Source organism: Rhea americana, unplaced genomic scaffold, assembly GCF_003343005.1.
Source record: "Rhea americana isolate MKP2758 unplaced genomic scaffold, rheAme1 scaffold_201, whole genome shotgun sequence".
In the NCBI taxonomy this organism is placed as follows: Eukaryota; Metazoa; Chordata; class Aves; order Rheiformes; family Rheidae; genus Rhea; species Rhea americana.
Window position 1 is genome coordinate 126,238 of NW_028186162.1, and position 20,938 is coordinate 147,175.

The window sequence follows — 20,938 nt, forward strand, 5'->3', positions numbered from 1 at the left end:
ACAATACTATCAGGTCTTTATTCCAACCCATCTTTTCTTCCAATCAAGCACACCATGCTGTCTAACAACAGCTCATTAATTTTAAATTCATTTTAGAGGAAAAATTCTCCCTTTAAGAGGTTCGAGTTTATCTGCTTCACAGTCAACACTGCGTTTATGTCCAACTTGTATCATCCTTCTCAGCCTACTCATGAACACTCTTGAGGTACAGAACACACCCAAACAAGATCATTGAATACTTTCCTTTAAAAGGAAGTAACTTACCTTAGCTTCTTCCTCTTGTGCTTTCTTCACAATTGCTTGTAGTTGCACTTCACGTTTAAATTCTGCATGGAGTAATTTTTCCTCCATCATTCTGCGTCTTTGATCTAATAATTCTTCTTTCCATTTCCGCACATCTTTCTCCTATGTATAATTCATGAATATATTAGTGACACGGTAACTGAAGTTAGGGCTTGATTTTTTTTTTTTTTTTTTAGATTTAAGAGTAATAAAACTTTATGATACCCTACAAAAATCCGGCACTGAGGTAAGTTTGACCCAAAGTACATTGATTTGTTAACTGCTTTAATTTGGTGAGTTTCAGCATTTATGCGGAGATACATAATATATTTTTGCTTTTGCAGCAGAATCCTGTATCCCTTGAATCTCTGAATCCAAGGCAGCAGAATATGTTGTCATCAATCTCACAAACGTTCATGATTCAAAATAATACTGTCTTTAAAGGTATCAACAGTATTTCAGATCTAACGTATTTAAAGACAGTACATAATGATAAAAAGCTTCTGCTTTAATACAACAAAGATGAAACAAAATACTAGACACTYTTCACTCATGTTATTCTCAAAAACCAACCAATATTTGCACAGGGTTGCAACATTTGCAATAGGATTTGTTTTAAAAAAGTGCTGTTTTACATGGAATGACTAAAAAAAAAAAAAATGCCCATAAAACTGGATCCAGATCCATCTGACTGGATTTTTCCTCTTTCCTCATCTTCTCACACATATGGATTATGAGCAAATGCATCAGAACTTTCCTGGATAATAGCATAACAGCTTAAAACCATTCATAGATGATAAGGAGACACCATTAGGTTTTATAGGATTATTGATTTTATTTATTTATTTAAATACATATTTTTGTTTACATTTCAAACTACAGACATTTTCTTTCCATCACCAGCTGCTTGCTCAAAAATAATTTCTTCCCATCTCTAGTCCTCCACTGCCARTTTTACATCACCTCTCCTGGATCCTTTGACCTTTTTTCCCCTTGTTCTTTCTGTCTCCAGCCACCTGAGCGACTCTTCATTCCCTCTTACATATCCTTTATAATGTTGCCTTCAATGCATTCTKATCCTCCAAATGTAAAACAGGCAAACAGAGTAAGATCATCAAATAACTGAGGTCAGAAAGGACCTCGGGGTCCTAATTCAACCTTCTGCTCAAAGCAGGTTCAACTGTGAGATCAGATGTGGTTGCTTAGCACTTTATCCAGCTGGGTCTTGAAAACCTCCAAATATGAAGATCATATAACCTCTCCAGGCAACCTGTTCCAGTGTTGAACTCTCCTCATCATGAAAAGGTTTCTTCATACACCTAGTTGGAACCTCTCATTTCAATTTTTGCCTAYTGACCCTCTCATCCTACTGCCATATGCCATTATGAAGAGCCTAGCTCTGTTTTCTTGATAACCACCTTGTAGTTACTGGATGGCTGTTACGTCCCCCAATCCATTAATTAATACAAATAAACTGAAAAAYGCAAGAATAATGTATATGCCTTTCATTAAGCTGATTACTTTGTACACTTTTTCCCATTAGACTGTAAACTCTGGCAGAGCATCCACATCTTCCGAAATGTCTCTGTAGCCCACATTACAACAAGGGAATTAACCTAGAATGAGGTCTTTTTACTTTGTTGCTATCGTTATCCTAGATTCCTACAAATCCAGGTCATTCCTCTGATGCATAAGTCATCTATGAAAACCATGTGAACACAGATCCAGAGGCAAGCTTCATTTCACTGTTAGTTTAACTCCTCACATTGCTAGAGCATTTGGGGTGGTGCAGCTCTTCTGAAAGGAAGCAAATCTGGATCCTTCTTATACAGAATGCTTACCCTCTCTATTAACTTCTGAAGCTTCAGTGTTTTTTCTTCTCGTAACTTTTCTCTCAGCTGCTGTGCTTTCATTTGTTTCTCTTCATGTTTCTTTTTGGATTCCGCTATTGTTCTTTTAACACAAACAGAGCAGAACAAGCTAGTGAGACATTAACTGACAATATTGCACACAGTTCTATGCCACTTTCAATAAGGAAAAACAAATAGGCCACTGGACTGTAATTGTTTTCCCCAAAGGTAAATATTGTTCTTTTAGTCTTAAAATCTTTATTTACTGAACTACATAGCATGAACTTAGCACCTGTACTGATCACTGTAACACCTTCCACCTGCAGACTTAAAAGAAAGTGGATTYATGAGCAGTCTCATGCAACTATGAGTTTAGTTGCTTGGTTGGTTTTCACTGGTTAATCAAGACAGGTAACAGCCCTCAGACCTTTTGCGTGATGGTGAYGAGAGCTTCTCATGCATGTGTATTCCATGGCCAGGTGGGCGTGCAGGCTCTTCTTCCACTCTGTCTCCCCAAGAATTATTCTGGCGCCATGACTCACGGGCTTTACAGAAAGAAAACAGAGTCTGATCATTTAAACACACTGTTCTGAGAGAAACGCAGCTAATAACGCCTACTTGCTTTTAAAGTTCTCTTTCAATAGGATTCTCTGGAATCTAAGCAAGAGCAAACTGAGACTGAAGCATCTCTAATCCCTATTATTTTTCCAATGCTTAATGATTTTATTAAGCTTTTATCCAAATGTTAAGATAAAACCTAGATAACAAATTTTAAAATTCTGAGGGAGAAGACAGCTAAAGATCAAAAATACATACAGATACAGCAAACACMTAAGTCCATCTTTCCTTAGCAAATATCATTCCAAGTGATGTTATTTTTGATACTTAGATGTTAGGACTTCCAAATTCCTAAGTAAGTGTGAGGAAAAAAATGGCATTTTTCTAAATTTCACTGGTGTTTCAAGTTAAATATGTTAACAAATGGAAGTTTACCTTCATAATCTGCCAGGACATCATTCCAGTCCATAGATATACCACAGAATGTTATGCTTCCATTGCCCATGCTAGCCTGAAATTGAATATAATCCAGATAGTAAGAACATAAACCTTGATTTGCAAGTGAACACACACATTAAACAGTGGCAATTCAGTCGCATTTAGTAGCGTTTCCAAACTGAATTAGCCAAAGGCATGCATGCTGCTTCTGCTGTTTCTAACACCAGCAATGGAAACTATAGCTTCACTGAGTATGGCTCCTCTGGGGCAGCAGTGAGAACAAGTGCCAGCTCTCCCGGTCTCTCATAGAAGGAGGCAGGAGCACAAGGGCTGCAGCATCCAAGTACTCTGTACCACTCAGCAGCACTGTGCTACTGCGAGCARCTGCACACTTTCTTCAAAGCCAGTCCGCTAGTTCAGAGGCTCTACTCAGGAAGTGTTATTCAAAACGAGTAAAGGTGGCAGAATTGAGCTTGTGCCCAGTAAGTTAAATGTGTTCTTGAAAAGGACAAAACAGAACCATCCAAGGCAGCACAATTTGCTCTCACAGAGTTAATAGAATATATTGCTGATTTTACAATTGCAAGAGGAAATTTACAGATTTCCTCCTGCAATTGCTATCATTGCTGTAACTTACATAGGCTCTTTCCAAATAAAATGCTTCTATTTCTTGCCAGTTAATCTAGATAATTAATTGCACGATAGTAATGAAAGAATAGAAGCTTAGTATGCTTAAATACACCTTAGATAGTACRTTACAGGTATTATGTGATAGTATTTACTACATTTGCATGTAACACACAGGCATTGCATTAATGCCCAAAAGAACAAACAGGAACAAATTCTGTATTAATATTCTGCTGACATCATGATAGCTCAGAGCCTGGTACTTTAAAATAAATCCAACACTCACAGAGAAGTCACTATCATTGTCAGTCTCTATATTAATATCATTGTTCTCCTCTGCTTCAATCTCTCTAGTTAACTGTTCCTCTTCTGCAATAGCACTAGCAATGGCTTCTTCATTTGCCTTTTCCAGGCGATCTGCTAACTCTTCTTTCTTAGCAAGGACTTCTGCCATAGACTGAGAAACAAAACAAAAAACAAACAAACAAATCAGAACTGGACAGAAAAGTGGTTTTCATACAGTGATATGAATTGAACTACATTATGGTCAACTTCTRATCACTTGTATTTCCTTACTGCTGAAACATAACCAAAATACAAAAAGTACTAAAAATGTTAAAAATATTAACTAATTTAATGGCTAAATGAAATGCCTAATGAACTAATTATCCTTTACATTACCCCAAAACATATTACATGGACAATCTCATTAAAAGCAATAAGGGCATTTCTTCTCTAGTTGGTATCTTTCAAACACTTTGCTAGTTTTGTGGACTAAGCAAAGCATAATCTGAAGCATGAACTGCAAGCCCTGCTGCATCTCCAGAAAAAGAATCAAGCTCCAAAGTATTATTTAACAAATGAAAATGGATCTGCAGAAAACTTTACTGTAGTATTATTGAACCTCAGGCTACAATTGTCTTTCAACAGGGATGACGAGAGCAGAGCACAAACATCATCCCGACTGCACTTACCAGCTGAAGTACAGACATATCTCTTGTTAACAAAGCTTCCCCTATTCAAATRTCTGGTATTAACTGGTTCATTTCCACTTCAGCTACAAAACTGAACATGCTAAGACATAAATGGCGTTCAAAGAATAAATCAGTGTTCAAAGCAGTCTAATCTGGAGTAGTAAAATGCTTTCAAGAGACACAAGTTCCASTAAACCGTGAGCATTCCGAATTATTAATTGAGAACCTGAAACAATGTTAGCAGATGAGATGCTACAAATCAACTTTTTCTAAAGGAAAGCAGATACTTGACTTGCAAATTACCTAGCAGTAGTCCATTCTGTTAAAGATGTTAAAGGGAAAGTGATTCACAGGGAAAACTTCTCCAAATCAGAATTTTAATCTAGTTTCTGAAAACAACACTGAAAACACTACCTGGATTTTACATGGCATTACTGCAATTCTCTGCTCAAAAGAATCCTGACATACCTTAAATCTGCAGACTCCTACAGAACATGGACATTCTTTATAGGAAGCTGCATTAAAAACAGAATACTGACTTGACATTTGTTATTTCAGAATGGCAGTCTTTGTAATTGCCAGTTGTATAGGAAGACTTAAGAGCAGTTCAGTTAGTCTTAAAAGGTAAGGAGAGCTCTTACATTTGTTTCCAAGGGAATTTTGATATCCCATGTGTTTCCAGTTTGAATAATTAGTAAAACTGGAACAAAAATTTCATTTGAGCCTAACTTAAATGATTTAGTGAAAAGTAGCGAAAAATTATGGCCATTATAGTCACRTATGTAAAAAAGAAATCAAGAGTACAGATCCTTCTATTCCAAATAACGTAACGACATACTTCCAATCTCATTCAGAAACTTTACTGAAATTAAATTCTGTAGTAAAAAGTGCCTGAAAAATACAACAAACTGTTTCCTATAGAAAATACTCTACAGACTTTTCTACAATTTCTATAATTGGCTAGTGATAAACACTGTGCAACACTGAAGGATAACACTACAGTTTATAGTTATGATTTATTCAGACATTTTGTAAGATTTCTTACCAATCTGGCAGAACTCACATTTGAAATATCTGAGGGATCCATTTCATTTTCAGTTTTATTTTTTTCTGTTTGATGCTGGTCTATATTATCAGAGATCAGGGAGGAAGCTTCAAGCTGTAGACTTTTTGAAGTACAGTCAATACTTGTGAGAACCGGAGGCATCTCAGAAAGCGTTTGTAAGGAACTTTCTTGCAACAGTGTTCCACTGCTCCTGTTGTCTTCTAATGTGTGTGCTGTGAACTAATAAGAGACATCTGCAAAATTAACCACATGCAACATACTGATTTTTAAAGTGAGAGTGAAAAGTATTTTAACAAAAAAATTGCAGTCTTACTGAATGGTACAAATAACTCCACATATAGCTATTTTCAGTTGCTCATAACTTTGCAGAAGTTGGATTTTTCCAYCTGAAATTTTCTATGCATGAGGTATCTCTAGTGCTCACTTTTTTCATAAACATGTGAAACTTGTTCAAAGCACTGTAAAATATATGTCTTGCTAGTGAATAAAAGTCCTTGAGAATACTGCCATTAGAAAATCTTCTTAAAAAAAAAAGTTTCAAGATTTTTTTTAATGTTAAAAAACTGTTCAAAATTACACTAACCTGAGTCCTCTCAGTATGGGCAYGTTCAGGTTGACATACAAGGCCTTCCTGTAGAAGTTCTGTGCTTTTGGATGCATCGCTGCCATTGCACGAACTGCTAAGCTTATTCTCTGATGGTGGCAAAACTGCATTTTCTTTGTCACTATCACCTTTATACTTCATTGATTCTGCAGTTACAGGAGTTTTTGTTGCCAAAGCTGTGGACCGAGATCGAACAGGCCTTCCACGCTGGACAGTTTCCCAACCCTCTGCATCCTTCCGATCTACATTAAAAAAAAAAAAAAAAAAATCCAAGGAAGAGAGATTGATAAACACAGTTCAGTTTTCCAAAGGCACTATAATCAACTATATTATTGTTGTATTACACAAGCTTAAAACAGAAATGTTCTCTTTAAAATTATACCAAAATCAGCGAAATACTCTTTAGCAAAGCTTTTGCCTTCAAGAAGTGCTGTTAGTTTAAAAAATACTGAATAACTCTATTCATGGGACTACGTTTGCTACCTCAAAAAGCAAGTTACTTGTACAGATAGTCACATCAAAAATGGTGCAACATACTTGAGCTTTTCATACCTAGGCTGCTGTTATAGGAGACGCTAAAGTACAACAAAGCAAACAGACTCTTATTCTTATATGTAGCAAGTCAGGTCAGAGGCCTTTTCTGAAAGTGCAAACCTTTGTAAGCACGGACCTAACAGCATGTCTCAGTACGGAAAGTATTGTCCAAAATGTGGTATACTACTCTACCAAAATATGTGTTTACTTTTTTCATTTGTTTCATCCTGATAATATACTGATCTGTGTCAGCTTTTAGAAATCTCCTTTTGCTGGATTCTGGGAAACAGCAAAATGTTGCTACAGTGGGATGGCAAACYGAAGGACAAACCGGAAGAGTCAGCTTTTTCAATTTACCACATAATAACATACATATACACAGATCAAAACCCATACGGAAATGAGAGAATACTTTTTCTTCCTTTTAGAAGGTGTGCATATTTTAATTTAATTTACAGTATATAAAAATGATTTGTCTTTAACATCCACTTGCATGATCAGAAATCTTTGAGTCTTTTCTTTCCTTAAAAAAAAAAAAAAAAAAAAAAAAGAAGAAGAAGAAGAATATCCCTCCAGGGCAAGTTTAGAACAAGTACAAAAATTCCAGTATCAAGTCTTTTACTAGAAGTCCTAAACCACAAAACACTGCAATGGCATAATCATGGGACTACCAATAAAAGAGGAAGATGATTTTAGCTAGAAGATAAAAACTATATACCCAATGGCCTAATCTCTGTTTAGAAGGACTTGAATCAACTTTCAACATCAGTGGCAGCCAGGCTGGCTAGAAACTAGCTTAAACCATAACTAATTCTTAATAGCTTTTCCATACTTTGCCACTCTTGGCATCTATCATTTTGCAAGCATTAAGTGCACATTTAATTACAGGTTTCTTTTAATCTCTCAGGAGAAAACACAGTAGACTAGAGCAACAGTTGGTGTAAATTGGAAGTAACCAGCAAAGTCAACTCAACTGTACTGAAATGTATCTTAGCTGTGCAGCTCATGCAATAGCTGTTTTTATACAGCTCAGAATCAGCTTAATGTTTATGATTAGCAGTAAAATAAGAACTACATAATTGTCCACAAATTTTAACGATACTGATGACAGWCGCAAAAAGCTACTTCAATTTGATATTTACTGCTGAAACTATTTTATTTTAAAATATACAACTAATTTCCTAAAGTAAGCAAAATCCCACAACCTTGTGTGAATGACTGTAGCTGATCTCTTCAGATTACTGATGGTAACCACAGATAGCATACCTCTACAAAAGGCCTTTCTATGTTTATTCTCCCTACGTGCACATAAGCATGCTGCAGTGTGCACCACTGATTAGACAGGGGAATGGCAGTCAAGAAGATATAGATCCTATTTTTTGCTTTACCACAGCCTTTCTATTTGACTCTTGAGAGCGACTTTCGTTTGCTTAACTTACTTTTCTCCATCTTTACATATGGGAAAAAAGCCAACAAAAACCAACAACAACAACAAAAAAAAACTTTTTACCTACAGGACCAAGCAATCTAAACCTGTAATTACCCTTTTTGAGACAATTTTTTCTCCAGTAACACCCCAGAAGTAGAGAACAGGGCCTTAAAGCTGCAAGAATCACAAACAGATTTACTGGAGAAAACTCTAACCATGTAGGCTGTGCAGAGCACAGCCCTGTAACTGGTGGGACAATTCGCTCTGCTTCAGCCCCTCTACCCACTACAGTGATTCCTAAAGGTGACAGGACCACAAAGACTTTCCTCTGTATAGCTTGTGATAAAATCTGGCACTAGTCACTGTATTTCTGCAAAGTCCGTATTTCACTGCAAAGCAAATGAAATACGAGCAGAGACCACACAAAAGACTACTAAAATCAACCAAAAAAAAAAAAACTACTTTTTTTTTTTTTTTTTTTTTTTTTTAACTGCAGCAGATTTTTGGATTGAGATTCCTTTTGTTAGTCATGTGCTAAGACTGTTGCAAGATTTCACTTCTACTTGTTTATAAAACTGACGTTAGCTTACACAAGACATCTTTTCTAAATTAAAAAGTAATACCAGGAGATACCCTCCACTAATATCCACTAAAGATAATTTTACTTTAGCAGGAAAAAAAAAAAAAGAAAGAATAGAAAGAGAGAAAAAATCCTTGCTTGCCTTGCCTAGCTGATCCCTTGTTTCTAGGATGTCTGGAGATGCATAGAATTATTTCAATTTATTCTAAAATGATAAAGTTAAAAGAATAAAAAGTATTTAGAGAGTGACAGTACCATAATCACACTCATTACAACAAGGAGGAATCTTTCAGTAAAATCTACATATTCTCAGTTATATATTCATATTTGGTTACTGTCAAATTCATAAATACTACTTGAGACTTTAACCCAATTATCTTAACAGCACATAAACGCGTCTTTTGTATTTGAAAGAATACTGTTTGATGAATTCTTCAAATTCAAAACACAAAAYATGCATTCAGAGCATTGAAATACTTGGTATCAGTTTAACAGTTTTACGCCATCTGACAACAACTACCTGTGCACAAAAAGCTACTCTTTCATTTTAATTAATTCATTGGTTTTGTATTTAGTCATCTTCAGGCATTCTGTTTTTAGAAAAAAAATGAAAAACACATTTATTGACATCAGATCACACAGCTCCTAACCTGAAGTAAAATTAATACTCACTAAGGCATCACCCTTCCTTCACTTCTTTTCCTATAAATCTGGAGCTCTTTTCATATTGCCCAGTAGCCATCTCTGCATGCTAAGTATCACATGCTGGGTTTGATTACTTGCCCAGTTTTGTTAATGAATAATTCATTTGACTACCTTGATCATTCTCTAGTTCCATTTGAACTTTCCTGTCCCTGCTTGCTCTTGTATTACAAGGAAGTGACAAGCCATCTGTTATCTTGAGGCCCTCATAGCCACCAGGGCCTTATTCTTTCAAAGTTACTCCATCTGGAAGAAGTGGCCAACTAGCCTTATTGGTAACATCAATAAAATAAATCTGTCCAAGTATGTGCAGTCTTGGGAGCTCTACCTCATGAGATTTGTGCTTCCTCTTGAAAATCTACTTGCAAGTAATATACTACCAGAGCCTGCCTGACCTTCCCCATTCATTACCAATCTTCACTCCCTCCATTTTTTAATCTAAAGTAATATTACTGTATTTGAGAAGCACTACGGAAAAGTGTTCATTAGTTAAAAATCTGAAAGGAAATCTAGAAAGATGAACTCAGAAAAAACACAGTTACCAGGGAGAAGAGATGAAAATTAGAATAATAAAGGAAATATAGAGAAAATGTAGTGATGCAAGAAGCAGTAAATTTGTAAGTCATAACAAGAAATAGTGAGTACAGAAGCATGACTTTTTAAAAGATGTAAATTGTCAGACTACCTTTAATGATCACTTAAAAATACAAAAGAGGATGGAAAAAAGAATGAACGTAAGATTTTCAAATGAAATTGTGTCTGGGAACTTGACAACCCAGTCAGAAATAAACTACCTCTTGCTGACATTTCTGCAATTTGTTTTCAATATACAGAAGAGTGAAAGACAGAATTTTTTTTTTTAATGCATGAAAATATTGAGGGTAGCAATGGGTTTAATGAGGAAAACAGGATAAGATGATATAACCTCACCTTAATCATGCATAGGAAAAACACCCATTTAAAGAAACATCTGGAAAAATAAAGCATTTCCTCTCTCCCTAGGGACATTTGAATTTGGAAATTCCACCAATCGTAGCACAGAAACAGTATCATTCCACTTGTCCACTCCACAAAAACACTGTGTAGCTTAATGATAATGCTATTCGAAATCACTAGAGAAAAAGTGTTTTAGAGAACTCTTGTTGCTATAAGGTCCAGCTGGGCTTTAGAGTGGATAGGAGAGCATTACAGGATGGCAGGAGGAATCCTTCCATAAGACCAGTAGTAGCTTCCAGTTGTGAGTGCTGGTGAACGGGCATAGCAAACRATACGAGCCTCATACCTGCTTCAATAATGCATGTGAAGAGCCTTTGCAACTCCCTCCGTGCAAACTTCACAAACCCTCTCGTGCTCCACTCAGTGAGATCAGTGTGATTCTACCCTGTCTAGCGCCCTCGATATAAAGGATAATACGTAAATAGTGTCTAATTTGTTATATCCACAATATTACAATTCACCCATGAGAAAATTATTTAAGTTCTCCAGTGCCAAATGACAGAGAGAACAGATTCTTAAGAATAAGTAAAGCCTTTAGAAAGAATGATTTTTATTTCTAAAATGGAAATGTTTCATGTCTAAATCTTATATTGCATTTGATTTAAAGATTTACTGAAAGCATATAGGCCAGTACTACAGGACCAAGTGGTTTCGCTCTTTTTGGAGCTCATCAGCTGTAGGTAACGGCCTATAAAACACAGCACAGCCCTGATTTTTCAGCTCTTTAAAAATTTACAAGGGTAACACAAGGGTAGGGATTTTTGTTTTCCTTTTAGCCTCTTCGAAAGATATTATCCAAATGAAAGTGCATGCTAGTTTTATTCCCTGCTTAGTTCATGAAATTCTCTATACCTAAGAGAATCCCAGATAAAGATAYTTTAGCAACATTCTGGAGTCTGTCACTCTCTAATATGAGAAGTAATCAACAGAAACAGGTCTTTCTTATAAAAAGCTTAAATGGCTGACAAAAATTAAACACGGAATTACACTTTTACTTAGCCAATTGCATGTTTACTTCAGCCAAACTGCTACTGTACTCAGACCAGCTCACTACAATTAAATCCTGCAAGATGTTCATTGTGCAAACAGCAGCAATCAGGACCCATGCAACAATCATTTTCAGAGTATGCTTTTGGTTGTTATTTTCCATGCATAAAAATTACTACACAACTGTAAACAGTTAAATTAGATTGCATTACGTTTACACACATTTTAGTTCCATAAAATACGAGTACATTTCCAAGCCAGGATGCATGATTTCTACAACTACTAATTGAACATATAACTACGTTAAATTAACRGATTTTCTTCCAGTAATATTTTTTTTGAAAATCAAATTACCAGCAAGTCTTACTTTTATCAAAATAACCATTTCTACAACCTGTCTACTGTTTTTACAGAAAATTTTGGTCCACATATGAAAAAAGTAAATGGGAAAAACGCCTCTCTGAAGAAAGCTTCATAGCTCCAGTGTGTGCAAAGGAAAAAGTAAGTTTACAAATCAAACAGTAAAAGTTTTTGTATTTGTGACAAAAGAAATCTATTCTAGAACACAACACTGCAACTTTAAGCATTCTCCAAGGACAGTCTTTGTAGAAAGGAAAAGCTCCTATAGCTAAATGTGGTAATTCTTGTACTCAAAGAAGGAAAAAGCATCCATAATCACCTCAGCACAGTTCTAACAATCTGGTGTCCATGATCATATTAAACTAACTTGASTTCTTTTGGAGACTCCTCAACAGGTATTATCCTTCTGAGATCATTTGAGTATTTTTTTAAGTCTGAAAGCAACAGCACTTTGTTTTCAGCTGTGATCCTGACATCAATGATGAAGTGCAGACCTCGTCTCAGTTTTGTCTTAAATTTAAATATCAAAATAAAAATTTAAGCCTGCAAAAATCTTGTACCTTGATACTTGATTTAAATCTTAAGGTTGTATTTTGTAGAATTAGACTTAATTGTGTTTTGAAAATAGGTCATCTCATTCTGAACTAACTTTACACCATACAGACAGTGGAAAATAACTTAAGCCACCTAAAGAGACTTGCCGTTTTTCCGTGATGACTTCTGTGTTGAAGCTGGCAGACAAGTTTGTGCCACTGCCAGGTCAGGATTGGCAGCTTTAGCTCCATGGTTGGCTTTTACCTTATCAGCCCAACTTACACCAGCCGGAGCCAGGCGTGTTGCAGCGATCGTCACTGAAGGGTTTCTAAACGAAAGTGATAGCCGTTATTAGTTTCTAATCAAACAACAGAATAGTTCATTAGAAAACTTATACTACTGTCTTCCCTTAATCTTGGCTCTCCATGTCTCAGATTGAAAGCTAGCTCCAAAAACTAGAACCTACCAGCAATCAACAGAAAGAGCCCATTCTAGCATTCCTCATACAGCCTATCTTATTTTAATTTCTCTTTCAACAGTTTCCAAAATTGTACACTCTAATTCTTGAATATTAATATCTTGAATCAACACTGTTGCATACTTCTGACTGTTTCTGTCTCCAGTCCCCAGTCCCTGTACTTTTCCTAATTCTTCTATACCCTTTTTGGGAATAAATGATGGTGACTAATGGTACAAGCCACATACTTTGAATTTCCACAGCATGCAACACCAACCTTGCTTCTCTCATCTCTTCCTCTCCTAAGATTCCTAACATTCTAACTGCCCAAAATTTTCCTAATACCAAGCAAGTCTAAGCCTTTCATTTCTGTCCTGTTTTCTCAAATACACACAAAAACTGCACTTTACTGTCTGTATCTGGTGTTCTGCAGTACTGAAAGTATTCCAGAAAAACAAGCAGAGAAGAAAAGAATAGTATGTAAACATGGAAAATCTTAAACAAGACTAAGGAAAAATGTTTTTAATATACTTTAGGTATCTAGTGTTGTCTTGCTTTGAGTCATAAGTAGACTAAGAGAAAGGTCTGCAAGTCCGAAGGACGGAAAACTTATTTTGCTATTAGCTGCTTTAACGCACAGAGCTGCTAACTATCTCTCTGTGATGGTGAAAAAGTGTAACCCTTAAATTCAAAAATAGAACAATTATTTGCAAATAAAACAGCCCAAACGACAATAACAAAATAGACTTAACCACAAAAAAGGGCTGAGCTAAAAGACTGAATGATGTTGGCTGTTTTTTTTCACTAAAACAAAAGAGCTTTCTTTCTATTTCTTCCATACTCATATTTTTGCTTTGATTGTCTGTGCATACTTTCTTCCCATTATCCTGTATTTTAGCAGAAAAGCTCTAAAACATTGTCTGGTTGGTATGAACAGCTGCAGAAACTAGCACTGTTGGAGCAACTTCTCTGCCAAACATAGTTTGTAATACTTCTGTAGAAATATTCGGTATCGAAAATTTAACAGAGTTGAATACTCAGAGGCACTGACCAAATATTCTAATACTAGATCTCTGTTGAGATCATCATCATTAGTCAGGAAAAAGCTACGGTATGTGCCCAAGATCTCAACAGACCACATTGAACTAAAAATACACCCTGAAAAGAAAAGGATATAAACAGGACAAGCTTCAGTGCTTTCCAGAACTGGTAGAGACAGTGCTGCCCTAAAATGGTGCGCATGCAAATTTTTGTGTAACTTCTTTTAAGTAAAAGATGCATTTTTGTAATATTTAATATGCTCTGCATTTAAATTAATAAATTTTACTGTTCATCAAAATCATGATAATCYCACTTTCCATTCATTCTTATTGATCAATATTTATTTCTTACATATGCAGCTGGCCATTCACACTGCATACACAGGTAACTTTAAAATGTCAATTATGTACATTTTGACCTTTGTTTTGTCAAAGGAAAATAATATGAAACAGGTAAAATGAAATATGCTCATTGTATTTTTATCTTCAAGTCTTTGGAATGACCACTCATTAAATACATACAGAAGTGAGTAAAAAATTAACTCCTCAATAGCATCGTCTTCTTCAGAGCATGTGCTTTTATTTCGGGAATGCAAATATTTGCATTCATATATAACTCAATAAATAACAGGCAAAACTGCAATAATTACTATGGAAAAATAGTATATGCAATAACTGTTTCAAATGAATCCATTATTTTAGTTTAATAAACTTACGATCTATTTTCATACCCAAAATTTAAACTTCTTCGAGCATTTGATGTYACACTAATTCTATCTGTTGACGGACTTGGGATCACATGGCGTCCTGGAGACATTTTCTTTACTTCCCATGCTAATGAAGTAGGTCTGCAAATTCAGGGAAGAATGGTTTAAAAACCCAAAATTCTCAATAACTATTCCTTTATCACATTGAATAAAAGTGTCACCAATCAACGCTACAAAGCATTAACAAATATTGTTGAATTTCATCAGACATCTTAGTAACTGTTTCCATGCCAAATCCAAAGCATATCAGCCAGATGCATATCAAAAACTGTTCATAGACTCAGGAGGACAACGCTTACATTTAATGTCAGTTTGGGACCAAACATCAAACAACAAAACGGAAAGCWTTAGGGGTAGGACTGGAAATATGCTCAATTTCTAGTGACAAGTACATTGCACATAAAAGGCCACAGCTCAAAGTACCCTCGCTTGTCCTATCCCACTTAGTGGAGCATTCAATACATGTTAAATACTGCTTTGACTAATCTAGATATCAAATATCTGCAATATATAAAAAAATCTTAGAATTAACCAAGTAAATCACTACCCAGTCATTCTATTATACCAAATTCTGTCAGTAATAACATTAATTAATAAATGTATGTACTTGCAACGATAGTAAGTTAAGTTAGCTGCCAATAACACATGAATGTTCTCACCCAACCAGACATAGTTTGAGATGGAAGCCACTCCTGCAATTTCACTACAGATCTCATTAAATTTGATGTATTTTTTTTTCAAACTCCTGCTCCTGGAGTTATCTGCTTACATGAAAATTATAGTTGTCAATTAAAAATAAAATCAAATCTGTAAATTTCATTGCTGGTGATGAAAGATTTAGGAAAAAAATTGTTACGTAAATAATTTTTTAACTGTTTCCAGTACTACTGAAAGGACTAGTAAACTATAATTGGACTTGTTCTACAGGCACAAGATACACCAGCAAAACCTTACTTCTCRTTTAGCTCTCAAAACTAAAAACAGTGATATTCAAAACTAGGCACAAATTGGAATGATGTAACTGTTTTTTTACCCTTCTGGTGCTATACTTTCAAATTCTTTTCCATTTCTAACACAACTGCTCCCTGACCGGTCCTCACATCAGTTCTGTCCAAAAGGAAAACTTTCTTCCTGGTGCCCAAGAGCAGCTATTAAAATTGGTTCTTAAGTTTCTTGCTGAATCTCTACTACAAATGAAGATCAGTATGAAACAGTATTTGGATGTAGATAAAAGGTAAAGAGGAAAAAAAAAAAAAAAAAACTAATTACCTGCTTTGAGCATCAGCCTTTTCTAACTTCTCCTGTAGTTGTATCCAGTCAATCAATGCTTTGAAATCCCTTACATAGTTATCTAGCATCATCAGGACTTCCTGAAAAGCAATCATTACATCAATGTTTGTATTTAAAAGGCCTTATCCCCTACAATAAAAAGTGAATGAAAGAGAAAGAAGGCAATTTAGTTGTCTGCAATGCTCTTACGAAATAGAGCTTACAAAAACTAAAAACAATAAAACATCCAAAACCAATAAAGCCCAAACAGTTCTTTTTTATGTGATCAAACATCAAAACATTTACCCTCTCAAAAAGTACGTATGGTTTCTAAAAATTCTGTGAGCACCAATGTCTAAGGACAGAATAGTGAAATTTACCCAAAAAAGTCCCTAATGTACGTAAGTATTACTCAGCACTTTTTTCTGACACAGCTGTTATCCTTTAAAATATATTGGAGATATTTCAACAAATAAGGAAAAACCTCTGTAAAACTTGCTGCATGAGTGAGACACTAAAAATGTATTGCTTATAATTAATCTCTGGAGCAAAAAATACACAAGGTGACACACAGGCTATTGTACGAGACAAACAGAGTTCCTTCTGGATAATCCTGGGTCCTTGCATTAGAAAAATCTCAGAAATAGTTCCTAAGCCTCTGTAGTTCAAACTGCCTCCCTTTCCTACAGACTTTCCAGTGTGCCGAATTTTCAAAGGATATACAGCTGTGCTGTTCTAGATTAATGACAGACACATGGTGTTGTCACATGAGATTACCAGCACTGTCATATTATCACGGCAATTAGTAATTAAAAAGAATCTTACAGTGATGTTTTGAAAGGCAACAAGGATAATGATCACATCATCAGATTTTTGTTTATAAAATGATCACATTTGACATGTAAACAAACTGACCTAAAAGATGCAATACTTCTCCGATTAGTACATTTTTAAAAGTAAAAGTCACTAATTCTACCTTCTTGACTATGGAATGTCATATGCTCAGTCCTTAAAACTCTAATATCCAGATTATAYTTCTGATCATTACAGACCAGCAAATCATCTACCATTTTAGAAGTTAACTTTTGAAAAAAATGGAATTGCTTAAAAACTTGCACATTTTTATGTTCATTAATCATTGCAAGCTGCATTCATAAACATTTTTAATGGGTTGAAAGTTAGATTGACACATTATCATAGAATAACAGAACTGGATGAGACCTTAAGAGGAATGCAGTCCCTCCTATAACTCCTGGTTGGATTAAATATACCCACATCATTTCTGACGATGTATGTTGGCTATTTTATTTTTTAATTAACTGTGTTGTGTTGCAGATAGTTCATAACTTAAACTTATAAATCACATGTTCATCTCTTAAAAAAGAAAACAACTAACTGTTATGAACAGACATATAAAACTCCCTCGACCACACACCGTATCAGGAAGAAAGTCATAGATGGAACGACAGAGAATCAAAGGGATTGTTTCCAATAAAAATCTTCTTAAACTTAATTTTCAAAATTATTTACTACATATATTGACTTCTAGTTTGGTCAAATATACATGAACTTCAGTAAAAGCCAGATTACATTAAAAAAAACAATTAAAAACTAAAAGACAAATTGGGATCTTGCAGTCTTTACTCTGACATTACTCCCATTTATTTCACAGTAAAGTGCAGCAAAAGATAGTATGACTAAACTCTTAGCTTTGCTCCTTGAGAAAACTAGTGTTCTCCAACCTCAGTGGTGAAGACAGGTGCAATTCCTTACTATGCAGAAAGCGAGGAGATCAGTGATGCTCCACGTAAGTATTCAAAAATACTATTTACTGAATGTGACAAAAAGTGCACAGAACATCATGGCCAACAGGCACAAGGCACCTTCTCAGCAGAGCTGATTATCACCAATGTAGCAGATCAATGCAATTCAAAAGCTGTTAGTTCTAGATCATGTCAAGTGGAAATACAAACATCCATCCTCAAAGACCAAAATTGTACTTAATGTATTTTATGACAACATGCTGAAAACAATAAATTCCACAAATGAATTGAGTTCTATAAAGACTTATATCAGCTTCAACTGGAGAGTTAAAAATTTAGACATAATTTTATGGTATCAGGAAAACCACTAAAGATTAAGTGTTCCTGTTTTGCAAATTCTTTACTATGCCAAAGTTGCTCCTGCTGGTATTAAGGGTATTTTTTTTCTTTTCAAAGCAAGTAATTAACACACAGAAATATTTTGGCAACAATTACAAATGAAAATGTATTTGTTCCTGAGTGTATAGCTAAAAATGTTTAAATGCTTTGAAAACAGTAAAGGTACTCTACCAAAGCACAGCTAATCGTATTGCCTATTTCTATAACATCAGCTCCCATTCATCTATAGTTTTAACAAAAAAAAAAAGCTTCTAACGTATGCAAAATGCTTTGTGATATACAGCTTTAAGATTGACTATTCTTTTTGTTTAACACAAAATCAGRTATAAAATTCAGTTTCAGTTTTTAAATAAACAAACCTTCAACTGGCCAGAACTAAAGCATGTGTTGTCTGTTATACAGGAGAAGTCACACGAAAGTCAAACACACGGAAAGTCAAACAGAAATCCACTGCTGATGTAAAAGTTATTTCTTTGTTTTGAAATGCTCCACAAAAAGCAAACAAAAGTCTTTCTTACAAGGCAGTTGGTTTACAGTGCCAAAATAATTGGTAAGTAAAGTCTGCTACAATAAATGAACAAGCATTTTAGCCAGTTCTTTTTTTTCTCCAGCTTCTCTAATAAAATTTCAGCTTTCTAATTCAATTGATGTCCATTTAAGTTAGCCCATATTAAGTTGTGCTGACTATTATTAACAATAAGGGCATAGAAAGCAAAATTTAATTCTGAATCATTTATTTTTCAAGTCTGCCACCGAGATATCTCCCACACACCAAAAAAATAAAAATAAAAAAAAGAAAAAGAAAAAGAAACCCCACACAATCTGAATATGAGCTATGCATCTGAAGCTAGCTGGCACAGAAAAAAAAATACAATAAATGGCTTAACCTATTTTAAGGAATGTTTAGCTACACATTATCAGAAATGATCAGAGCAGACCCATGCAGCTGTAATCGGAGTCATGTTTTACGGACAAGGGAATACAAACAAGACAAGCAGCTGGAGTGGCCCCACAGTCACTGATGCACATCTTTCTCCTTAAAGCTATGAGGGCCATTTTGTCAAGCAGGATGAAGCAGAACAAAAGTGGCTCAGAAAGCGCCGCTACAGCCGTCCAGATAACTACATATAGATGTACAGCTAAAATTACCAATTAGTTTACCAATTGGCTGCAACGGATTCGATTGGTTTGTAATTAATTCTAGTTACTGGCGCATAGAGCAGGCGGGTTGGCGCCATCCCTTTGTCCCGCTGACACACAATCCGGTCGCGCAGGGCTCTGGGGTCCTGGACATCGATACAGCTCGCTAGCTCACCTACCGTACGGCGGGTAGCAGATATACCCTGCGGTGCTGAAGCAGGGGAAACTTGTACCACTTGAGAAGGTGCTGACAAAAAGGAACCTTTATGGGGGAGACTGCTGCTGCACTAGAGTCAAAACAATTTTAAATCCCATTATTTTTCAAGGTCATATGCATCCCATATGATTTTCAAAGAGCCAGTTCAAACTGAAAAAGAAAGCAATACTGTGAGAAAACAACGCTTAAAGTAAAATCAGTGACATAAAACCAGAAACACTCACAATGTAGCTCCTGTTTCCTCCCTCTAGCATTTGGATCGATAATCCTCCTGCACTTTAAAAAGCTCTCATGCTTTTTCTTTTCTCCAGGTCTGAATCATTACTTTGATTTCTATGTAAGCATTTATCTTAAAGTTGTACTTGTGCCTCTTCATTTGAGTGACTGCATTAATACCTTTCCAATCAACAAGGATGTCAAAGTAGAATCATCCCCTGCATCGGAATAATCCTATATCCCTGAATCAGAACGATCTTGGACTTGGGTCAACTATAATCTTTCAAAAAAAAAAAAAAAAAAAAAGAAGTTCACTTTGTTTGGAGATCACATAACAGCTTTGAAAAGTCATCATCTCCGTTTATTCTCCTGTTCTCAAATAAGGAGGGAGAGGAGAGGGAGGGAGAAAAGTGAGAAGCATGGAAAATGTAGGATGTAAGGTTACCATGATTCAAAATAGTAGAATATGTCAGAAAAAAACTAAAAAGAAAAAAAGAAAAAAAAAAAACCAAACTCAGTCACCACATCTGTAGTTTAGCTTACGTACGTAAGGGATCCTTGACATTACTAATTCTTTCCTGCCTAAGCTTGCCACCCAAAATTAGAAAATATTAGGTGATAAAACATTCATCTAATTAGACATCTGGAAACTTAGCTAACATACAGCTCACAATTTGACATGTTCAGGTTATAGTCTAATCTATTAGAATAAATCTAATTTCCATCTATTACTAGACTGATTTAAACTTGACCTCCCCTTTCTTTTAGAAATAATTCAACTATGTTCATTTTGTCTTTATATACAAAGCATCAAAGCTGTATCGCTATATATACTTATGGGCTGAGAGTTATCAATTTGGAATTGAGAGCAAAATACCACCTTCAGCAGCACCCAAAGCTGAAAGAAAATATACACAACTAATGATCTTCTTACACACATTTCCACTGTTTGTATCCCTACCACAAACCTTTCGTCTGCAGTTTCAACCACAACTAGCCACTAGAGCCCTATCGGATTTGGAAGCATAAAACATTATCTTCAGTGACAATGTAATCAATAAAACTATACCAGCTTGTAATACTACATGAGAGCAAAAGGTACAAAAATCAAAAATAAACTTTTTTATACCAGGATAATCTGAAGGTCTT

General features: G+C 35.3%; 1 protein-coding gene and 1 long non-coding RNA gene across 4 annotated transcripts in view; one reads left to right on the forward strand and one right to left on the reverse strand.

Annotated features, from left to right (window-relative positions):
- Positions 1 to 20,938, reverse strand: part of SCAPER (S-phase cyclin A associated protein in the ER) — a 167,643-nt gene that overhangs the window by 125,888 nt on the left and 20,817 nt on the right. For 2 of the 3 annotated variants that reach the window (XM_085303941.1, XM_085303939.1), the window contains exons 5-14: positions 16,055 to 16,155; positions 14,750 to 14,866; positions 12,689 to 12,849; positions 6,379 to 6,641; positions 5,793 to 6,014; positions 4,042 to 4,212; positions 3,126 to 3,201; positions 2,560 to 2,677; positions 2,124 to 2,235; positions 265 to 405 (exon numbers count right to left, since the gene is read on the reverse strand). In XM_085303941.1, coding sequence (XP_085160067.1) covers positions 265 to 405; positions 2,124 to 2,235; positions 2,560 to 2,677; positions 3,126 to 3,201; positions 4,042 to 4,212; positions 5,793 to 6,014; positions 6,379 to 6,641; positions 12,689 to 12,849; positions 14,750 to 14,866; positions 16,055 to 16,155 — 1,482 coding nt within the window. Of the gene's footprint in view, positions 1 to 264; positions 406 to 2,123; positions 2,236 to 2,559; positions 2,678 to 3,125; positions 3,202 to 4,041; positions 4,213 to 5,792; positions 6,015 to 6,378; positions 6,642 to 12,688; positions 12,850 to 14,734; positions 14,867 to 16,054; positions 16,156 to 20,938 lie in introns of all 3 variants that reach the window. The other variant, XM_085303940.1, reaches the window with a different exon arrangement.
- Positions 1 to 20,938, forward strand: part of LOC146596380 (uncharacterized) — a 32,477-nt gene that overhangs the window by 7,193 nt on the left and 4,346 nt on the right. The window contains exon 2 of the long non-coding RNA XR_014895743.1: positions 12,041 to 12,128. This is a non-coding gene — a long non-coding RNA (uncharacterized LOC146596380). The remainder of the gene's footprint in view (positions 1 to 12,040; positions 12,129 to 20,938) is intronic.